Below are 21,028 nucleotides of genomic sequence, written 5' to 3'. Positions count from 1 at the left end.
GCTGCAGAAGAAGTTGGCTTCACACCCAAGAAGTCAACCATCGACTGCATCCTAGCTCTGTGAGTACAGTACTCACTGAATGGAAGCATGAATCTAAGCTCTCTCACCGTAGCGGTGAGTAGTGAGTAAATTTTGTTGGTTTTGACCATTATGGTAATCCGTGTTCCATATAGACCTTTCTTTCAATAACCAGAAGTACGTAATTGTTGTGGAAATGTAGTTCCTGTCAAGTGTCAAAACAACAGAAAATCATACCTGGCATATGATGGATTCAGGTGGACCAGCGAATTTTGTCCATTATAATCGAAATTTGTTCTATGTATAAAACCGAAAAAATCCATTACATGTATAAAACTGATAAAATCGGGTCAAAAATTACTCTAAAAAAATAGTCCTGCCTTTAAAAAGCAACAGGCATTATGTCCATTAAAAAGATTACATTTGGTCGAGTCACTCTTTTTTTCTAAGTCCAGTGCAGAGTGATACCTTAAAATCCTCTGCAGCTCCTCTGCAATTTCTCATGTCGACGTGTGACAGTTTTAAAGTTCTCTGTCGCATCTTTATGCAGATTTTCTGGATTTTTTTCTGGATTTGTCCCTCAACGAGATCATCTACTATACTTCCAAACCAAAGGTAAGGTGTACAATTTCCTTCATGAATTACAGGTCATTTGAGCGTCATTTTCTGACTTTGTGTTGTGAAGTTTGTCATATTTGCAGACTTTTCTGCCAAACGTATTTGATTCAAATCGGTGTGAGCACTGCAAAAACGTTTGAAATATGACGAGAGATGAAGGAGTGAAAAGTGACAAACCACAGCTTTGTGTCTTGAATTTAGCAGCTGCACGTCAGGCTGTGGGTCCCGGGTCTGAGCACGGTTTGAAAAAAATAAGGCTGGTCTTTTAATCATAGAAATACAGTACCCACTTCCCTCAAATTGGCAAGTGTCAGTGCTGAATTTAATTTCGTACCTTTGTTACTGAACACGTATATCCAAACTGCTGTCCGATACATGCGAGGGGTTTTGAATGAAAATGCATTCTGATATGAGCTAAAACCAGTTACATAAAATCCAGTATATACTGTGCTTATTACATGGAAAACCATACAAAAGCATTGGGGCTTTTGTTTGTGTCCAGTGAGTGCGAATATCCGGTTTATACAATGACGGTTTAGGCGAGTATTACTCATCAATTTCTATGGTTTTACTGTATTTGTTTTATTGCCGGAAAAAGGTTTCCACAACGATTGCGTATTTCTGGTTAATACATGGAAGTTGGGTGAAAGGTCTATGAGTTTATTACTTACATTGCAGTCTATTATTAAGGCCAGATGCCGGCCTGACACAACTTCACATTACATGGAGGCAGTGGGGTTTGAACCAGGAACCTTCCGCACTGAAACCAAGCGCACTAACCACTTGACCACTACCCCTGCCCAAGATTCTACATCATCCATATCAGCAATAAAATATTAGTTGGGTCAATATACTGCAGCATTTAAATATATATCTCAAATAGAACATAACAATGCAGAGTTTACAAATCCTCTAACAACAACAACAAAAAAAAAAACCCAATGAAAATCATAAAAAAAAGTGATTTAAAAAAAATCCAAATTTACTGTGGAACACACACACACACACACATATATATATATATATATAAACTGTATAACTGCACAACCCAATCCTTCAGAAATCAACTTCAGACATGTATAGGGCATCTGGAAAGTATTCACAGCACTTCACTTTTTCCACATTTTGTTATGTTACAGTGTTATTCCAAAATTGTTTCCCTCAAAATTCTACTCACAACAAATTCTACTCTTAATGACAACATGAAATTTTTCTTATTTAAAATTTTGCTAATTTAATAAAAATAAAAAAAACTAAGAAATCACATGTACGTAAGTATTCACACCCTTTCCTCAATACTTTGTTGATGCACCTTTGGCAGCAATTACAGTCTCAGGTCTTCTTGAATATGATGCCATAAGTTTAGTGCACCTTTGGCAGTATTGTCCATTCCTCTTTGCAGCACCTCTCGGTGCACAGCCATTTTCAGATCTCTCCAGAGATCTTCAATCAGATTCAGGTCTGGGCTCTGGCTGGGTCACTCAAGGACATTCACAGAGTTGTGCTGAAGCCACTCCTTTGACATCTTGGCTGTGTTTAGGGTCATTGTCCTGCTGAAAGATGAACCATCATCCCACTCTAAGGACAAGAGCGCTCTGGGCCAGGTTTTCATCCAGGATGACTCTGTACATTGCTGCATTCCCTCAATCCTGACTCGTCTCCCAGTTCCTGCCGCTGAAAAACATCCTCACAGCATGATGCTGCCACTACCATGCTTCACTGTAGGGATGGTGCCAGGTTTTCTCCAAACATGACGCCTGACATTCACACCAAAGTGTTCAATCTCTGTCTCATCAGACCAGAGAATTTTGTTTCTCATGGTCTGAGAGTCCTTCAGGTGCTTTTTGGCAAACTCCAGGTGAGCTGCCATGTGCCTTACTAGCCACTCTGCCATACAGGCCTGATTGGTGGATTGCTGCAGAGATGGTTGTCCTTCTGGAAGGTTCTCCTTTCTCCACAGAGGAATGCTAGCTCTGACATCTTGACAATCAGGTTCTTGGTCACCTCCCTGACTAAGGCTCTTCTCCCCTGATCACTCAGTTTAGACGGGTGGCCAGCTCCAGGAAGAGTCCTGGTGGATCTGAACTTCTTCCACTTACGGATGATGGAGGCCACTGAATTCATTGGGACCTCCAAAGCAGCAAAAATGCTTCTGTACCTTTCCCCAGATTTGTGCCTCAAGACAATCCTGTCTCAGAGGTCTACAGACAATTCCTTTGACTTCATAATTAGTTTGTCCTCTGACATGCACTGTCAACTGTGGGACCTTATATGTAGACAGGTGTGTGTCTTTCCAAATAATGTCCAATCAACTGAATTTACCCGAGGTGGACTCCAATTAAGCTGCAGAAACATCTCAAGGATGATCAGTGGAAACAGGAGGCACCTGAGCTAAAATTTTGAGCTTCATGGCAAAGGCTGTGAATACTTATGGACATGTGATTTCTTTGGGGGTATATATAAATTTTCAAAATCTCAAAACCCCTAATATAAAAAAGTGGATAAAGTGACGTGCTGAGAATAATTTCTGGATGCACTATATGAAACCTGAGTAATGTCACAGAGCTTTTTTTTGTTGTTGTTTGTGGTCACATGGTTTGAGTGTTGAAATGAGAAAGGAGAATGTTTCCTGTGGTATAGTGCTTGAAAAAAGTCACAAATGTGACTCTGCTTTGATCGTAATATCACTACAAGAAACACCACATTTTTCATTTCTGTAAATACTTGAAGAATCCGATATGCAGGCATTATGTTTATATTATTTCTACAATTAATTATAGAAATTATGCATATTTTATAGTGTGTCACTGGTTTAATGTACATAAGCATAACTCAATAATTGTGCAAATACAGTAAAGACATGCTGAAAGAACACAGCAGGGTTGTATTTACAGTGACTATCATACTGTATTCAGTATGGTAGATGGTTAATGAAGGTAACATTTGTGGGTTCCAGTCAGACTCATGTAACCACTAAGAGTTTGCTACTTGGAAGGGTGATTTTGGAGGAGATTGTCCAGTTCGGTCTTGTTGATAGTACCGTAGGCTTGGGAATAGCTTCCCAGTTTGGCTCGAGGGTCACCTGCAGCTGCCACATTGCAATTAGTTTGAAATACTTTCTTGCTGAACCGTTGCGGTGGCTTTGCTTCACGAGGGTGGGAGCGTTGGTGCTTGATGGGAAGGAAAGAAAAATAATAAAATAATTTATAGGCCATATACAAAAGATGGAAACTATACATTTGTAATGAAATATGCTTAGTCAATTATTCCAGTCAGATCTTGTAAATTTCTTATATATTTTACTGGGCCTATTCTTAAAATTAATTAATAGTAATAATAAAAACAAGCATCTTGGTTCTGACTCCTGCTACTTGTGTGGACTAACCAGGTGAGCAGATGTAACATTCAGTCCCAAAGCTGGGGATGATTCATCTTTGCGAACCAATGGATTTTTCTGAACCTGGGTTAGAGTCGTGGAGAAGGAGTGGTTATAGGCCACACGGGCAGAGGGGCCATGCTGGAGAATCTGATTCACAGCCTATACAGGATGGGAAAGGGGGATAAACAAAGTAGACAACAAGAGATAGCAAAGGTGAGTTAACTGGCAAGGTTGTATGCTAGATTAGTTTTAGTGCCATCTGTTGGTCATGCAGTTACATTTCCATTACTGGTATATCCTAGTAGTTTGTTGCTGCTTACAGGAGAGCACGAGTAATGAGGAAAGCTGGCGGGACTTCGGACAAAATCTGAAAGATGTTAAGGAGAATTACTGGAGAAAATAACACAAACAAGTAGTAAAATATTGTGAAAATAAATAAAATTTGCTCATACTTGGTGTATGTGTAATGGGGTTGTATGTGACCTTTCTCACTTCAGGGCTAGTTGATGGACTTGTTTTCTCCACAGCAGGCTGCGCAGGCCCAGCTCTGGTGATGCCAGTGTTTGAAGAAAGGTGATTTGTCTGATCCGATTTTCCAACTTGTGTGTTTTCCTCACGGCTACTATCGCTATCACTCTTTGCTTCCACTGGTTGTTTCTCTCTTTTTTCTTTCCCGTTGAGATCATCGCTGTCACAGATGCAGCTGCTATCCTTTGGCTCGTTCAGTCTTAGCTGAGCTTGTCTAGTTCTCATCTCAATGATCATCTGCAGGTTTAAAATAAGGGAATAAAAATGGGTGAAACTGGGTGGTGACATATTTAAATCTGCTAAATGTGTCACAATTTTTAAATGTGTCACATGTAAAGTACCGGTAAGTGCATTCTTTAATGATTATTGTAATCATGTAATCGAGCCCCGAGCTCTCTTTAGCCTGGAGCGGTTCCTATTTTCTTTCACTAAGGTACTCATATCATGTCTCCATATACATTTCTGCACGCTTTAACTTTCTTTTTTTTAATATTATTATATTAATGATAAAAATGGAAGAGTGGGGTACAATTAGTTTAACCTAACAGCTAACATTAGCTTATCTAGCCGGCTGTAGGACCGTTTATCATAGCTAACAATATAGTCGGTTCTGTTCTGTTTGGGAAGCTAATGTTAATACACACTTTTGTTTACATTTGTTTTTATATGTATTTGTTAATACCATTATTTTAGGGTTAAACTACGCTTTTTTACGTTATACACTAGTTACCGGCTTTGTTTACCTTGTTAGCTAGCAAGGTACGGTTGGCTAGCTATCCGCCAGTCTGGAACGACTGGCGGAACCCTCTGTCAGCGAGGTATTCAACTCCCACCTCCGGAAGAGCTTCTCCCAGATCCCGGGGGAGGTTGGAGACATGGAGTCCGAGTGGACCATGTTCATCACCTCCATTGTTGATGCGGCCGCTCATAGCTGTGGTCACAAGGTCTCTGGTGCCTGTCGCGGCGGCAATCCCCGAACCCGGTGGTGGACGCCGGAAGTAAGGGATACCGTCAAGCTGAAGAAGGAGTCCTACTTATCTTTGTTGGTAGGTGGGACCCCGGAGGCAGCTGACAGGTACCGGCAGGCCAAGTGTGCCGCAGCCTGTGCGGTCACAGAGGCAAAAACTCGGGTCTGGGAGGAGTTCGGGGAGGCCATGGAGGAGGACTATCGGTCGGCCTCAAAGAGATTCTGACAAACTGTCCGGCGCCTCAGGAGGCGGAAGCAGCTCTCCACCAGCACTGTTTACGGGTGAGGAGCTGTTGACCCTGACTGGGGATGTTGTCGGGCGGTGGAAGGAATACTTCGAGGATCTCCTCAATCCCATTGTCACGTCTTCCGAAGAGGAAGCAGAGACTGGGGACTCAGACGCGGCCTCATCCATTACCCAGGCCGAAGTCACCGAGGTGGTTAGAAAGCTCCTCAGTGGCAAGGCTCCTGGGGTGGATGAAATCCGTTCTGAGTACCTTAAGTCTCTGGATGTTGTGGGACTGTCTTGGCTGACACGCCTCTGCAACATCGCGTGGCGATCGGGGACAGTGCCTCTGGATTGGCAGACCGGGGTGGTGGTCCCTCTGTTTAAGAAGGGGGACTGGAGGGTGTGTTCCAACTATAGGGGGATCACACTAGATCTCCCTGGTAAGGTCTATTCCAGAGTACTGGAGAGGAGAATTCGACCGATGGTCGAACCTCAGATTCAGGAGGAGCAGTGTGGTTTTCGTCCTGGTCGCGGCACACTGGACCAGCTCTTCACGCTCCATCGGGTGCTCGGGGGTTCATGGGAGTTCGCCCAACCAGTCCACATGTGTTTTGTGGATCTGGAGAAGGCGTTCGACCGTGTCCCTCGGGGCACCCTGTGGGGGGTGCTCCGGGAGTACGGGGTCCTTTGCTAAGGGCTATCCAGTCCCTGTATGACCGCAGAAGGAGCTTGGTTCGCATTGCCGGTAGTAAGTCAAACCTGTTTCCAGTGCACGTTGGCCTCCGCCAGGGCTGCCCTTTGTCACCGGTTCTGTTCATTATTTTTATGGACAGAAATTCTAAGCACAGCCAGGGTGTAGAGGGGGTCTGGTTTGAGAACCACAGAATCTCGTCTCTGCTGTTTGCGGACGATGTGGTTCTGTTGGCTTCATCAAATCAGGACCTTCAGCGTGCACTGGGGCGGTTTGCAGCCGAGTGTGAAGCATCCGGGATGAAAATCAGTACCTCCAAATCCGAGGCCATGGTTCTCGACCGGAAAAAGGTGCTTTGCCCTCTTCAGGTCGGTGGAGTGTCCTTGCCTCAAGTGGAGGAGTTTAAGTATCTCGGGGTCTTGTTCACGAGTGAGGGATGGATGGTGTTGTGTGTTGGGGGGTGTGGCTGGATATTTTGGTGTTCTTTTCTTTTCTTTGCTCTTCAGGTGGCATGGAAACTGATTTGTCTGTGGAGAAGGTGCTGGCTGAAGAGTCCTCACCCTCATCAACATCATGTGTAGCACCTGTGACGGGTGCTCACATGCAACCTTGAAGACTTTCAGCTGAAGCAGATAATTGGATGGCGTTCTGCATTTAAGTCATGTGTGATTCAAGCAGAACTGCCGGGAACGCAACCTTGTGATGTTCGTTTGTGAGACGCTGAGGACCGCGCCTGTGTTTGACACATTGAGCCCATGAAGCAAGGAAGGGTGAGGACACATGCTGTCAGCACACATTAAAGGTAATTAAGTATGTGACTAATTGTTGATAGTGGCTTGGTGTTTTGTTGCATAGTATACTTGAATTGTGATGGGAGTTGTGCAGCTTGCTTCTCACTGCTGTGGCGTGCAGGATAAGTGATCCTCCACTTGTTGTGAGAGGCTGCTCATTTGCATAAAGATAAAAAGTACAGACCTGAATGTGTTGCTGATAGCGTGTGTCTTTTGAAGGATATTGTTGTAACTGCTGACTTACCTCACATCTTCTTTGCTTCACAGAGAGTCAGTTTGTCGTGTCCACCTGGGGGGTGTTTGTCTGGTGGTAGTGGGTCCAGGAGCGCCGGACTTCTCTCCTTGCGGGCGCTGGAGAGCGTGCCAGCAGTCACTCCTCCAGAAGGACGTTGGTTTTGGTTTTGTACATTTTATTTAGGCACAGGTGAAAAATAAATTGTTTTTGTTGTTGGAACCGCTTTCTGGTTATTTTTAGCGCTGGGTTCTGTCTGACGCAGGTTCGCTCCTCAATCCGCGTCGACACATAACAGATGGAGCGTGAGATCGATAGACGGATCGGTGCAGCATCTGCAGTGATGCAGTCGCTGTATCGGACCGTCGTGGTGAAGAGAGAGCTGAGTAGGGGGGCAAAGCTCTCGATTTACCGATCGATCTACGTTCCGATCCCCACCTATGGACATGAGATTTGGCTCATGACCGAAAGAACGAGATCGCAAGTACAAGCGGCCGAGATGAGTTTCCTCCACAGGGTGGCTGGGCGATCCCTTAGAGATAGGGTGAGGAGCTCGGTCACTCGGGAGGAGCTCGGAGTCGAGCCGCTGCTCCTCCACATCGAAAGGAGTCAGTTGAGGTGGCTCGGGCATCTTTTAAGGATGCCCCCTGGACGCCTCACTGGAGAGGTGTTCCGGGCACGTCCCATTGGGAGGAGGCCCCGGGGAAGACCCAGGATACGCTGGAGGGACTACATCTCTCGGCTGGCTTGGGAATGCCTTAGGGTTCCCCCGGAGGAGCTGGGGGAGGTGTGTGTGTGGATCGGGAGGTCTGGGCGGCTTTGCTTGAGCTGCTGCCCCCGCGACCCGACTCCAGATAAAGCGGAAGAAAATGGATGGATGGATGGATCATCTAGCTATAATTAGCTTATTTCGTGATTTACAAATTTATTTTACATGGTGTAGATTTTTAATATTCTTCAGTTTATGGGTTCTTTAATAGATATCAATATACAGTATCCTATTTTGGGGTTTCCATTAGATAGCATATAGAATATGTATTTTGTCTTCCGATAGTAAGCTAGTAGGGTGAACTTTAGATAGATACCTAAAACATATTACATCATAGCTTCTGTTTCTATAATAAATTAACCATATTTATAGCTTAGCCTACTAGCTATAATTTATTTTACTAGTCTACAGACTAGGTATACGTATAATACAATCTTCTCCTGTATGAATATTTAGGCTTTAGAAGCTTACTAAAAAGCCTTCAGTTAATTCAAAATGCTGCAGCTAGAGTACTGACGGGGACTAGAAGGAGAGAGCATATCTCACCCATATTGGCCTCACTTCATTGGCTTCCTGTTAATTCTAGAATAGAATTTAAAATTCTTCTTCTTACTTATAAGGTTTTGAATAATCAGGTCCCATCTTATCTTAGGGACCTCGTAGTACCATATCACCCCAATAGAGCGCTTCGCTCTCAGACTGCAGGCTTACTTGTAGTTCCTAGGGTTTGTAAGAGTAGAATGGGAGGCAGAGCCTTCAGCTTTCAGGCTCCTCTCCTGTGGAACCAGCTCCCAATTCAGATCAGGGAGACAGACACCCTCTCTACTTTTAAGATTAGGCTTAAAACTTTCCTTTTTGCTAAAGCTTATAGTTAGGGCTGGATCAGGTGACCCTGAACCATCCCTTAGTTATGCTGCTATAGACGTAGACTGCTGGGGGGTTCCCATGATGCACTGTTTCTTTCTCTTTTTGCTCTGTATGCACCACTCTGCATTTAATCATTAGTGATCAATCTCTGCTCCCCTCCACAGCATGTCTTTTTCCTGGTTCTCTCCCTCAGCCCCAACCAGTCCCAGCAGAAGACTGCCCCTCCCTGAGCCTGGTTCTGCTGGAGGTTTCTTCCTGTTAAAAGGGAGTTTTTCCTACCCACTGTAGCCAAGTGCTTGCTCACAGGGGGTCGTTTTGACCGTTGGGGTTTTACATAATTATTGTATGGCCTTGCCTTACAATATAAAGCGCCTTGGGGCAACTGTTTGTTGTGATTTGGCGCTATATAAAAAAATTGATTGATTGATTGATTACTCCTATATATTATGTAGTACTATATTTCTTGTATATGTTGTTGTATATGTTGTTTATTACCCTTATTGTGTACATTTCACTTATATACATGATGTCCAATTTCTTGAGCCGCTTGAGTGGGTAGAAAGAGTTCCCATGGGATAAAAAAGCTTTTCAACCTACCATCCCTGGTTCTCAAGACCAGGCACCTAAGTGGCTCTACTCTACTCTATTCTACTCTTCTATTTTCTATTCTTTTTTTTTTTTTTTTTAGATATTTAGATATACCTTAGTATACACTAGTATAGTTCTACTTTAGAATTGGAATATATTTTAGAAGACATACCTGACTGAATTTTCATATTTTCATATATTTTGTAAAATTGAGAGAATGAATGAGTTCATGCTCTCTGGAGTGTGAACACAAAAACTCAAAAATAATAAATGCCATCATCTCGCCATATTAAAATGGCACATAATGAGGATGAAGTGATTTGACACGGGTTATGCTTGATGCATCAGAGCAACTTTGTTTTGCTTAAGTAATATCCCAGAGGTGTCTGGAACCTAGTGATGAATGGTTGGTAGATCCTGGACGGATGATGGAAATCAGGATCCAGTCTGGATGAAAATACATATAGCTTGTCTCCCATCAACTGGTCATGTCTGGGCTTGTTGCAGAGAAGATCTTATCACTACACTTATGATGGACATTAGGAGCAGGTGTGATTGAAGTTACATATATCTTAAAATGATTGTGTTTGTCAGTTGCTTGTAGTTGTACTGCAGTATACTTCACTATAACGTGGTCCTGTGTTTTGAATATGGTTTGCTGTGTACCTCATAAAGTTTGTTTCGGTACTGAACCACGGAGAGTTGTACACCGTCATCCACTGGCAGCACTACATCTCTGTTAAGTTCTGGCTCCTTGGCTGGATCATGGAACCTCCAGGGTAGAAAACACAGTTAAAGATATACATAAGGGCATTGTGTGATAGACTGATGGACAGTGACATCGTGATACTACATACGAGGTGTATTAGAAAAGTATCCGACATTATTTTTTTCAAAAACCATATGGATTTGATTCATATGTTTTTACGTCAGCCAAGCTTGAACCTTCGTGCGCATGTGTGAGTTTTTCCACGCCTGTCGGTTGCGTCATTCAACGTCATTCAGTCAACCATTCGAAAAATTTAACACTCCTTATTCTCTGTGAAGCCTGTAAAATTTTCACGGAAAGCCAGATAAATTTTTCGAATGGTTTCCAGCTGCTTGTCTCTAACAGTTTCTGAAAAAGGCTTTATTTTCAACCAAAGTCCTACACACACCATCAGTCCACAGCTGTTTGTCAATGCAGATGTTTCCTACCTGGCTACATATGGATGTTGGAGAGCTTGTTCCGCCATCAACCTCTTGTCAGGGTTGAAGACGAGTAAGTGCTTTAGGAGGTCAAGCGCATCAGGAGGCACTGATGGCTGAAGAAGGTCTTCCAAAGGCACCTGTGGTCTGGTGTAGTCAGAAAAAGGTTGACGGTGACACAGAAAGCAGAAGGGGGAAACAAACAACTGAACAAGTACTGAAAGTATAGATAAACAGAGTTGTTTGGGATTTACAAATTATACTTGAAGACTTGTACAACAAACACAAAGTGAGAAAAGACTTCAAATCACTTAAAATCCTCCTGTAAACCTCTTCCTCCTGTAAACCTGGCGCATTTAACATTCTCATCTTAGTGTGCACCTACTTCATGTATTACAGTAACTGCAAACACAGTTGTCACTGCTGTCACTCTGCAAAAATTTACTGGCCCCACCTTCACATGTAGACTCAGATTCCAAACTTCATGCAGTTTTCATCACTCCCTAGTTACTCTGTGTTCAGACTATTAAATGCTGCTAGTTGTACATATATCAAGAACCTTTTCCATGTGACTGAACTGCATTGTGATTGACAGACTTGCAAAAATGCACAGTAAAACACAGATTTTTTTCTCAAAATGTGGTTACATCAGCATAAAAATGCAAACAGAAAACTATTCCTACTTGAGTAACATTCGCTGAATGACAGAGGCTCCATATTCAGACTTGACTGACAGAATATCTGAAAAGCAAATTGCATTTGATCAATTAATTGCAATGAATAACTGTTACCAGTTAAATGTGAAGCATTTAAATAGGCTTAATTTGGAGTTTGTTCATTACCCTCTGAGCTTGGATGTGGTATGGCACTCATAATCCGTTCTATTTGGTTGATGGTGGATGTTCCGGGAAACAGGGCAGTTCCTAATAGCATCTCTCCCAGGATACAACCAAGGCTCCACATGTCGATACCTTTAGTGTACCTTGGGAAAAGATGTATATATTTTTGTCAGTTGAATACACCATTTTTCCAAATAAGAAATCTGTCCATGCTATGCTATGTGGCTTTCTTTATCACTATATAACTGACTGCTGCAATGGACGAGTATGTATCGATTATGTGACAGAGATATTGATCATTCTAATACCTTCCAGATCCTAGCAGGATCTCAGGAGCCCTGTACCACCGTGTAGCCACGTATTCTGTCAGTGGTGGGCTTCCAGTGTCCTCTTTGATGTGTTTGAGCGATCTAGCCAAGCCAAAATCACACAACTTTACGACACAGTCCGTGTCCAAAAGAACATTGGAAGGCTGTGTTAAAGCACACACAAGAGAAACCTCCATCACAACGATGACAATAGCTTGATTATCCCCCAGGTTAAACTAAACATGCATTACAATGTGTAATGTCTATGTTGTTTGTTCACACCAGTTGACTTGGCACAGTTTTGCACAAGTGTTATTGAGTGTAGTTACAAAAAATACTCTTATAATTAACCAAATTCTTATTTCTCAAAGAATTTACATGCAAAGATAAAACATGAGGTTGCTGTATGATAATCAGTGGGCACAGGTAATCTAAACATTAGCTTCAATAACAGCTAATCCGTTAACTCAGAAGTTAACAATCAACTGAATTTACCCCAGATGGACTCCAATTAAGCTGTAGAAACATCTCAAGGATGATGAATGAAAACAGGATGCACCTAAGCTCAATTAAATTTGTAAAAAAAAAAAAAAAAAAAAAAAAAAAATTTCACATTGTCATTATGGGGTATTGTGTGTAGAAGTTTGAGGAAAAAAAAAAGAATTTTGTCCATTTTGGAATAAGGCTACAAAATATGGAAAAAGTGCCATTCTGTGAATACTTTCCGGATGCACTTTACATGTGGAAAATAATTTTAAGATTATGCTTTTTTCAGCTTCTTTAATTTTTGCTACAGCAGATTCATTGTGGATCTATATGTTGCTATATTTACTCTGGCTTGCAACTCCATGTTCTCAAGGTGATGCCTGTCGCATTCCTGTGATGTGTCAGTTTTGCTTATTGATTTAGTGTATAAAGTTCCTACAGGAACAAAGATGTATGATTTTTAGGGCTTACAAATGTTTTTGACCATAAAATTTTATTCAAAACATGTTAGCTGACTTAAAGTTAGCAAAACTAAAATTTGTGGAAGCTAATTGCTCTGCTAATGGTTTTCAAAGTTAGCTGAAAAGCTAATCCACTAAAGAAAAAGCTAGCCTTGCCAGCTGGGTTCCCTTGCCCTCATCCCACTTCTAAAGACATGCAGGCTAAGTAGCCTAGAACATTTAAATTGACCGTAGGTGTGAGTGAGAGTGTGTTTGTCTATATGTGGTCCTGTAACAGACTGGCGTCATGTCCAAGGTGAAGCCGGCCTATTGCCCAATTCGGTACTTTAACATTTCCCATAATCCCCCTGTGCTTCCCAGAATGTACCGCGGTGCCAGCAGAGTTCCGGCGTTTCAAAGCCATGTAAACAATGGCTAGCGAGGATGTGGATGGCGCTGATGCTGTCATGTTGTCCATACTTCACGAGGTGTGTTTGCATTGTGCCCTAAACCGGAACTCTGCTGAAACCGACCTCTCGCTTGAGTCACGGACCGCTAGACGGCACAAGATTCACAACTGCGAAACAGCAAATAAACAATGAGATAGGCTTTAGCAAACCCTCATGATTCCCCCCATGATCCTCTAATTGAAATACGTGGGTACAGAAAATGAATGACTACCTGACCTGTGACCATCATTGATGTTAATAACGAACAACCTCACAATTCTCTTATTTGGACTGAATTAAATCAAAACATAATCTTGCTTGGTTAATGTAACAATCGTCATATGCTCGTCATACCTTCTGATCCCTGTGGATAACATTTCCTGAATGTAGATATTTGACAGCTCTGAAAAGCTGGTACATGACATAACGTTTATGAACATCCTTCAGTAAGTTGCCTTTCTTAATCACTGCATGTAGATCAGTATCTGGTAAACACAAAGCAAAAATAATATGTGTTACAATTAGCTGTATATTTCTGTATAAAGAACAGGTAATTTAACTATGCAGTCATGCGCAGCAGTGTGCAATACTAACCCATATATTCAAAGACGAGGTAAATATCTTTATCATTTTGTGCTCTGATGACATTTAGGAGTTTGATGATGTTGGGATGATCACCAAACTCCTGCACACAGGAGAGGCGGTTTTAATAAAACAAACACACAGAAAGTACAATCGACAATCATGACATAACTGATATTGGGGAGGGTTGATATTTCAGTCTTTAGGCCTGAGAAATAGCTGAGCACCATTTAAATGTCTAATACAACAGTTCTTACCTGAAGGAGTATGATTTCTCTGAATGCCCGCTGTGAAACAAAACACAGGTTCTAGACTTAAAGCAATAAACTATGCACAAAATATGACCTCTTCTACTTACTCAGAAGCCAATATCAGATGTGCACAAACCTGCGCGTCCGTCCTGTTTCTGAAGGCATCAAAGATCTTCTTCACGGCGACAATGTTACCAGTCTGTCTGTCAGCTGCTTTCCATACAATGCCATAGGCCTAAAAAATATGTGCAATACTAACTGACAACTGAAGGTTTCTTTTTTAAGGAGGCTAAACTGCTCCCAGACCACCAATAACCAGTAAAAATCTATTTAAGCATAAAAAGTCAAAAAGAAAAAATAATATAGCACCTTCAACTGCACCACAGACTAAAACAGTTAAATGTGGTCTATTAAACATTAGGTCTCTCTCTTCTAAGTCCCTCTTAGTAAATGATATAATAATTGATCAACATATTGATTTATTCTGCCTTACAGAAACCTGGTTACAGCAGGATGAATATGTTAGTTTAAATGAGTCAACACCCCCGAGTCACACTAACTGCCAGAACGCTCGTAGCACGGGCCGAGGCGGAGGATTAGCAGCAATCTTCCATTCCAGCTTATTAATTAATCAAAAACCCAGACAGAGCTTTAATTCATTTGAAAGCTTGACTCTTAGTCTTGTCCATCCAAATTTGAAGTCCCAAAAACCAGTTTTATTTGTTATTATCTATCGTCCACCTGGTCGTTACTGTGAGTTTCTCTGTGAATTTTCAGACCTTTTGTCTGACTTAGTGCTTAGCTCAGATAAGATAATTATAGTGGGCGATTTTAACATCCACACAGATGCTGAGAATGACAGCCTCAACACTGCATTTAATCTATTATTAGACTCAATTGGCTTTGCTCAAAATGTAAATGAGTCCACCCACCACTTTAATCATATCTTAGATCTTGTTCTGACTTATGGTATGGAAATTGAAGACTTAACAGTATTCCCTAAAAACTCCCTTCTGTCTGATCATTTCTTAATAACATTTACATTTACTCTGATGGACTACCCAGCAGTGGGGAATAAGTTTCATTACACTAGAAGTCTTTCAGAAAGCGCTGTAACTAGGTTTAAGGATATGATTCCTTCTTTATGTTCTATAATGCCATATACCAACACAGGGCAGAGTAGCTACCTAAACTCTGTGAGTGAGATAGAGTATCTCGTCAATAGTTTTACATCCTCATTGAGGACAACTTTTGATGCTGTAGCTCCTCTGAAAAAGAGAGCCTTAAATTAGAAGTGCCTGACTCCGTGGTATAACTGACAAACTCGCAGCTTAAAGCAGATAACCCGTAAGTTGGAGAGGAAATGGCGTCTCACTAATTTAGAAGATCTTCACTTAGCCTGGAAAAAGAGTCTGTTGCTCTATAAAAAAGCCCTCCGTAAAGCTAGGACATCTTACTACTCATCACTAACTGAAGAAAATAACAACCCCAGGTTTCTTTTCAGCACTGTAGCCAGGCTGACAAAGAGTCAGAGCTCTATTGAGCCGAGTATTCCTTTAACTTTAATTAGTAATGACTTCATGACTTTCTTTGCTAATAAAATTTTAACTATTAGAGAAAAAATTACTCATAACCATCCCAAAGACGTATCGTTATCTTTGGCTGCTTTCAGTGATGCCAGTATTTGGTTAGACTCTTTCTCTCCGATTGTTCTGTCTGAGTTATTTTCATTAGTTACTTCCCCCAAACCATCAACATGTCTATTAGACCCCATTCCTACCAGGCTGCTCAAGGAAGCCCTACCATTAATTAATGCTTCGATCTTAAATATGATCAATCTATCTTTATTAGTTGGCTATGTACCACAGGCTTTTAAGGTGGCAGTAATTAAACCATTACTTAAAAAGCCATCACTTGACCCAGCTATCTTAGCTAATTATAGGCCAATCTCCAACCTTCCTTTTCTCTCAAAAATTCTTGAAAGGGTAGTTGTAAAACAGCTAACTGATCATCTGCAGAGGAATGGTCTATTTGAAGAGTTTCAGTCAGGTTTTAGAATTCATCATAGTACAGAAACAGCATTAGTGAAGGTTACAAATGATCTTTTATGGCCTCAGTGGACTCATCTCTGTGCTTGTTCTGTTAGACCTCAGTGCTGCTTTTGATACTGTTGACCATAAAATTTTATTACAGAGATTAGAGCATGCCATAGGTATTAAAGGCACTGCGCTGCGATGATTGAATCATATTTATCTAATAGATTACAATTTGTTCATGTAAATGGGGAATCTTCTTCACAGACTAAGGTTAATTATGGAGTTCCACAAGGTTCTGTGCTAGGACCAATTTTATTCACTTTATACGTTTCCCTTAGGCAGTATTATTAGACGGCATTGCTTAAATTTTCATTGTTACGCAGATGATACCCAGCTTTATCTATCCATGAAGCCAGAGGACACACACCAATTAGCTAAACTGCAGGACTATCTTACAGACATAAAGACATGGATGACCTCTAATTTCCTGCTTTTAAACTCAGATAAAACTGAAGTTATTGTACTTGGCCCCACAAATCTGAGAAACATGGTGTCTAACCAGATCCTTACTCTGGATGGCATTACCCTGACCTCTAGTAATACTGTGAGAAATCTTGGAGTCATTTTTGATCAGGATATGTCATTAAATGTGCATATTAAACAAATATGTAGGACTGCTTTTTTGCATTTGCGCAATATCTCTAAAATTAGAAAGGTCTTGTCTCAGAGTGATGCTGAAAAACTAATTCATGCATTTATTTCCTCTAGGCTGGACTATTGTAATTCATTATTATCAGGTTGCCCTAAAAGTTCCCTGAAAAGCCTTCAGTTAATTCAAAATGCTGCAGCTAGAGTACTGACAGGGACTAGAAGGAGAGAGCATATCTCACCCATATTGGCCTCTCTTCATTGGCTTCCTGTTAATTCTAGAATAGAATTTAAAATTCTTCTTCTTACTTATAAGGTTTTGAATAATCAGGTCCCATCTTATCTTAGGGACTTCATAGTACCATATCACCCCAATAGAGCACTTCGCTCTCAGACTGCAGGCTTACTTGTAGTTCCTAGGGTTTGTAAGCGTAGAATGGGAGGCAGAGCCTTCAGCTTTCAAGCTCCTCTCCTGTGGAACCAGCTCCCAATTCAGATCAGGGAGACAGACATCCTCTCTACTTTTAAGATTAGGCTTAAAACTTTCCTTTTTGCTAAAGCTTATAGTTAGGGCTGGATCAGGTGACCCTGAACCATCCCTTAGTTATGCTGCTATAGACTTAGACTGCTGGGGGGTTCCCATGATGCACTGAGTGTTTCTTTCTCTTTTTGCTCTGTATGCACCACTCTGCATTTAATCATTAGTGACTGATCTCTGCTCCCCTCCACGGCATGTCTTTTTCCTGGTTCTCTCCCTCAGCCCCAACCAGTCCCAGCAGAAGACTGCCCCTCCCTGAGCCTGGTTCTGCTGGAGGTTTCTTCCTGTTAAAAGGGAGTTTTTCCTTCCCACTGTCGCCAAGTGCTTGCTCACAGGGGGTCGTTTTGACCGTTGGGGTTTTTCCGTAATTATTGTATGGCCTTGACTTACAATATAAAGCGCCTTGGGGCAACTGTTTGTTGTGATTTGGCGCTATATAAATAAAATTGATTTGATTTGAACACTGAAGGACTGAGGATTCTTTTAAATGTTAATTATTAAGTTATCATTAGCAGCTGTCTGTGACATCATGTACCACTTTTGTTCCTTGTAACTTTTGTTGAGGATCAGCACCTCTAAATTTGAGGCCATGGTTCTCAGCAGGAAATCTACTACAGGTAGGGAATGCGTTCTTGCCGCAAATGAAGGAGTTCAAGTACCTCAGGGTCTTGTTCACAAGTGAGGGGACAATGGCGCATGAGATTGGCTGGAGAATGGGCGCACCAGTTGCTGTGTTGCATTCGCTCTACTGTACTGTTGTGACGAAAAGGAAGCTGAGTCAAAAGGCGAAGCTCTCGATCTACTGGTCAATCTTTGTTCCTACTCTCACCTATGGTCATAAAGGTTGGGTCATGACCGAAAGAACTAGATCGCAGATACAAGCGGCCAAAATGGGCTTCCTTAGGAGGGTGGCTGGTGTCTCCCTTAGAGATAAGATGAGAAGTTCGGTCATCCGTGGGGAGCTCAGAGTAGAGCTCCTGAGCCTCCTGGGCGCCTCCCTAGGGAGATGTTCCAGGCACATCCATCTGCGAGGAGACCACAGGAAAGACCCAGGACTAGGTGGAGTGATTATATCTCCATACTGGCCTGGGAACGCCTCGGGATCCCCCAGTCAGAGGTGGTTAATGTGGCCCGGGAAAGGGAAGTCTAGGGTACCCTATTAGAGTGGTTGCCCTCGTGACCCAATCCCAGCTAAGCGGTTGAAGATGAGTGATTGAAGATGTACAATTTCGGTGATAGAAGCGCTCCTGTACTTGCTATGTAAATATGTTAAGAAAACACAATCGACAACTGGATAAACATTGCTAAATCCTTTTTATGACTGTTTCCAGCCACTTAGCGCAGTGCTGGGCCTACAATATTACTGGTCACATGGTCACAGTCACTGGCTCCCTGATGCATCATTACACCCAGATGTATATCAGTCAGCTGTAAACAGGTTGAACAGCTGTGTGACATGAGTCCAAGCAGCCCTCAGGTAAGGTTAGAGCCAGTATGAGGTACGTGGCATCTGCCTACTGGCTGGTATGGCCAAGCAAACAATTTGCAGTCTCTGAGGAGAGCAAAAACAACATGTGTGCATGTAAGGTGCACTCACTGATTAGCTGATTTGTAATGGAAGAATTGTCCTGTCACAGTAAACAAAGCCACCACCAAGAACAAATTTAATTCAGAAGGTGGAAGCATAAAAAGAGGCACACCATATGAACTGTAAAATAAAAGCGGCTGCAAATAAAGCTTTGTTCTTCTGACCACTGACTGTGCAGGTGCATTCAAATAATAATAATAATAATAATATCACCACCACTACTACTAATAATACCTCTATTATTAATAATAACAACAATACTAGTACTATTGCGTCTGCTACAAATAATAACAGTTACTCACCCCTTTTCCAATTCTCTTCTTGATATCATATTTCATAGAAATGTGCTCCTCCACGTCAGAAACTTTGGACGCCCCATATTTTTTGCTCATGTTTAAGAGTTTGTCCTTTTGCTCGTGTAGAAATCACACCTACGAGATAAAGTTTGTGAACTACCGTAAAACAGCTATTAAATGATCGTTAACAAACTAGTTAAGACGAGCGAAGCAGTGTTTTAAAAGGTTTTAAAAGTTTTTTGTTTTTTTTTTACTTATTCTAATTCATAAGAATACAGATAATGTTGAGAAAACGGTCAGCATGGAAAGAAAATAGTTTAGTGAATAAAATAAAATAAAATTAGGTTACCGGAAACACATCGGTGCTCGATGAAACTGAAAACCAACAAGCGAACTTTCCGGTTAAACGTTACTTCAAATAGAATCAGGTTTTCACGTTCATTTAGTCAATAAAATTGTGTATGTACAGAGGCTGTTAAAGTTAATTATTTACGGTTATTATTTGTCCCAGAGAGATCGTCTGCTACCGCAAACAGTCGAGGCGCAAAGGGTTGTCGTTACTTGTCGTCATGGAGACGAAACTTGTCTGGCCTTAAAGGAGCCGCGACACAGACAAGACGTAGAACTGCAGTTACATCCAGGTACCTATTGTGTCATTTAATGATTGACAAGATAGTCCATGAGCCACTCATCAATTTTGACCAAATCGGTACCATTTAAGGGGAATAAACAACACTTTGAATCCAGCCTCAGTGTATCATGGCCTACACAAAAATGTATGATAGCTATCCCAGGGTGGTAGCTGTAGCCAGGTAGGGCTGAAGAATTACACAGAGGTCAAACTTTAAAAATGCTCCAGTCATGCTGATAACTATATCGCATTACTTGTCTGATCATACCGATTCCAAAAAGGTATAGTCTGGACTATCTGTGATGGAATGTTTTGGAGTTATGGGGTAAAAACAGCAAAAATGGTGACAAAGGTCAATTTCAGTTTGGATAGGGGTCAAAAGTTAAAGTTGCTAAAATTCTGTAAAAACATGATGCAAATTATTGTTTGCGTTAATAGGGTTCTAATAAGGAATAGTTTGCACTATCTGTCATGCTTAGTTATCATGTTACAGGGCAACATATGTCACATAACATAGAATCCAATAGATGTTAAACTTGTTTGACCTTTACCTTGGACACCAAACATTCAACATAGTCAAAACTATTTCATTTATTAATCCTTTTATTTCAACCAATAATTTGCATCATTTTGTACTGAAATTGGAGCAACTTTAACTTTTGACCGCTGTACAAACTGAAACTGACCTATCATCATTTTTGCTGTTTTTACCCCATAACTCCAAACCATTCCATCACAGAAAGTACAAACTATACCTTTTTCGAATCGTTATGACCAGATAAGTAATGTGATATAGTTTTCAACATGATTGGAGCATTTTTAAAGCTTGACCTCTGTGTAATTCTTCGCTGACCCCTACCTGGCTACAGCTACCACCATGGGATGGCTATCATACGTTTTTTTGTAGGCCATGATACAGTGAGGCTGGATTCAAAGTGTTGTTTATTCCCCTTAAGTGGTACCGAAAACCCGCTTGGCTCATGGACCAAGAAGTCTGATAAGGTCGCAGCTCATTAATGCCAGGTTAAAACAAAAACCCTGCACAAAATTTTTATTTTTCCTTGAATTTTG

General features: G+C 41.5%; 1 protein-coding gene across 2 annotated transcripts; it reads right to left on the bottom strand.

Moving 5' to 3' along the window:
• Positions 1-3,236: 3,236 nt before the first annotated feature.
• mapk15 (mitogen-activated protein kinase 15) lies at positions 3,237-19,855 on the bottom strand. Of its 2 annotated transcripts, XM_034161333.1 has the most exons (15): positions 19,676-19,855; positions 19,333-19,461; positions 14,357-14,455; positions 14,227-14,256; positions 13,982-14,072; positions 13,742-13,872; positions 12,013-12,176; positions 11,708-11,847; positions 11,549-11,606; positions 10,875-11,012; positions 10,344-10,449; positions 4,468-4,780; positions 4,336-4,382; positions 4,022-4,174; positions 3,237-3,806 (listed from the first exon to the last, which is right to left on the bottom strand). In XM_034161333.1, exons 2-15 carry the CDS (start codon positions 19,420-19,422, stop codon positions 3,621-3,623), a joined length of 1,746 nt encoding a protein of 581 aa, XP_034017224.1. In that variant the 5' UTR covers positions 19,423-19,461; positions 19,676-19,855; the 3' UTR covers positions 3,237-3,620. The 2 variants fall into 2 exon arrangements, with proteins under 2 accessions (XP_034017224.1, XP_034017225.1); XM_034161334.1 differs by lacking the exon at positions 19,676-19,855 and having other exon boundaries at positions 19,333-19,531.
• Between the last annotated feature and the right edge of the window lie 1,173 nt (positions 19,856-21,028).

The sequence above is a fragment of the Thalassophryne amazonica genome, chromosome 20 (assembly GCF_902500255.1).
Source record: "Thalassophryne amazonica chromosome 20, fThaAma1.1, whole genome shotgun sequence".
Taxonomy (NCBI): Eukaryota; Metazoa; Chordata; class Actinopteri; order Batrachoidiformes; family Batrachoididae; genus Thalassophryne; species Thalassophryne amazonica.
The sequence above is the reverse complement of the archived record's forward strand: the minus strand, read 5'-3'. Positions and strand labels throughout refer to the sequence as shown.

Bases quoted from the DNA above. Each gene is read 5' to 3' on its own strand.
- mapk15 (XM_034161333.1), bottom strand. From the start codon at position 19,422: ATGAGCAAAAAATATGGGGCGTCCAAAGTTTCTGACGTGGAGGAGCAC. The intron at 14,257-14,356 runs GTTTGTGCACAT...TTTGTTTCACAG, and splicing joins GAAACAGGACGGACGCGCAG to CGGGCATTCAGAGAAATCAT. The intron at 12,177-13,741 runs GTATGACGAGCA...GCTTTAACACAG, and splicing joins TTATCCACAGGGATCAGAAG to CCTTCCAATGTTCTTTTGGA.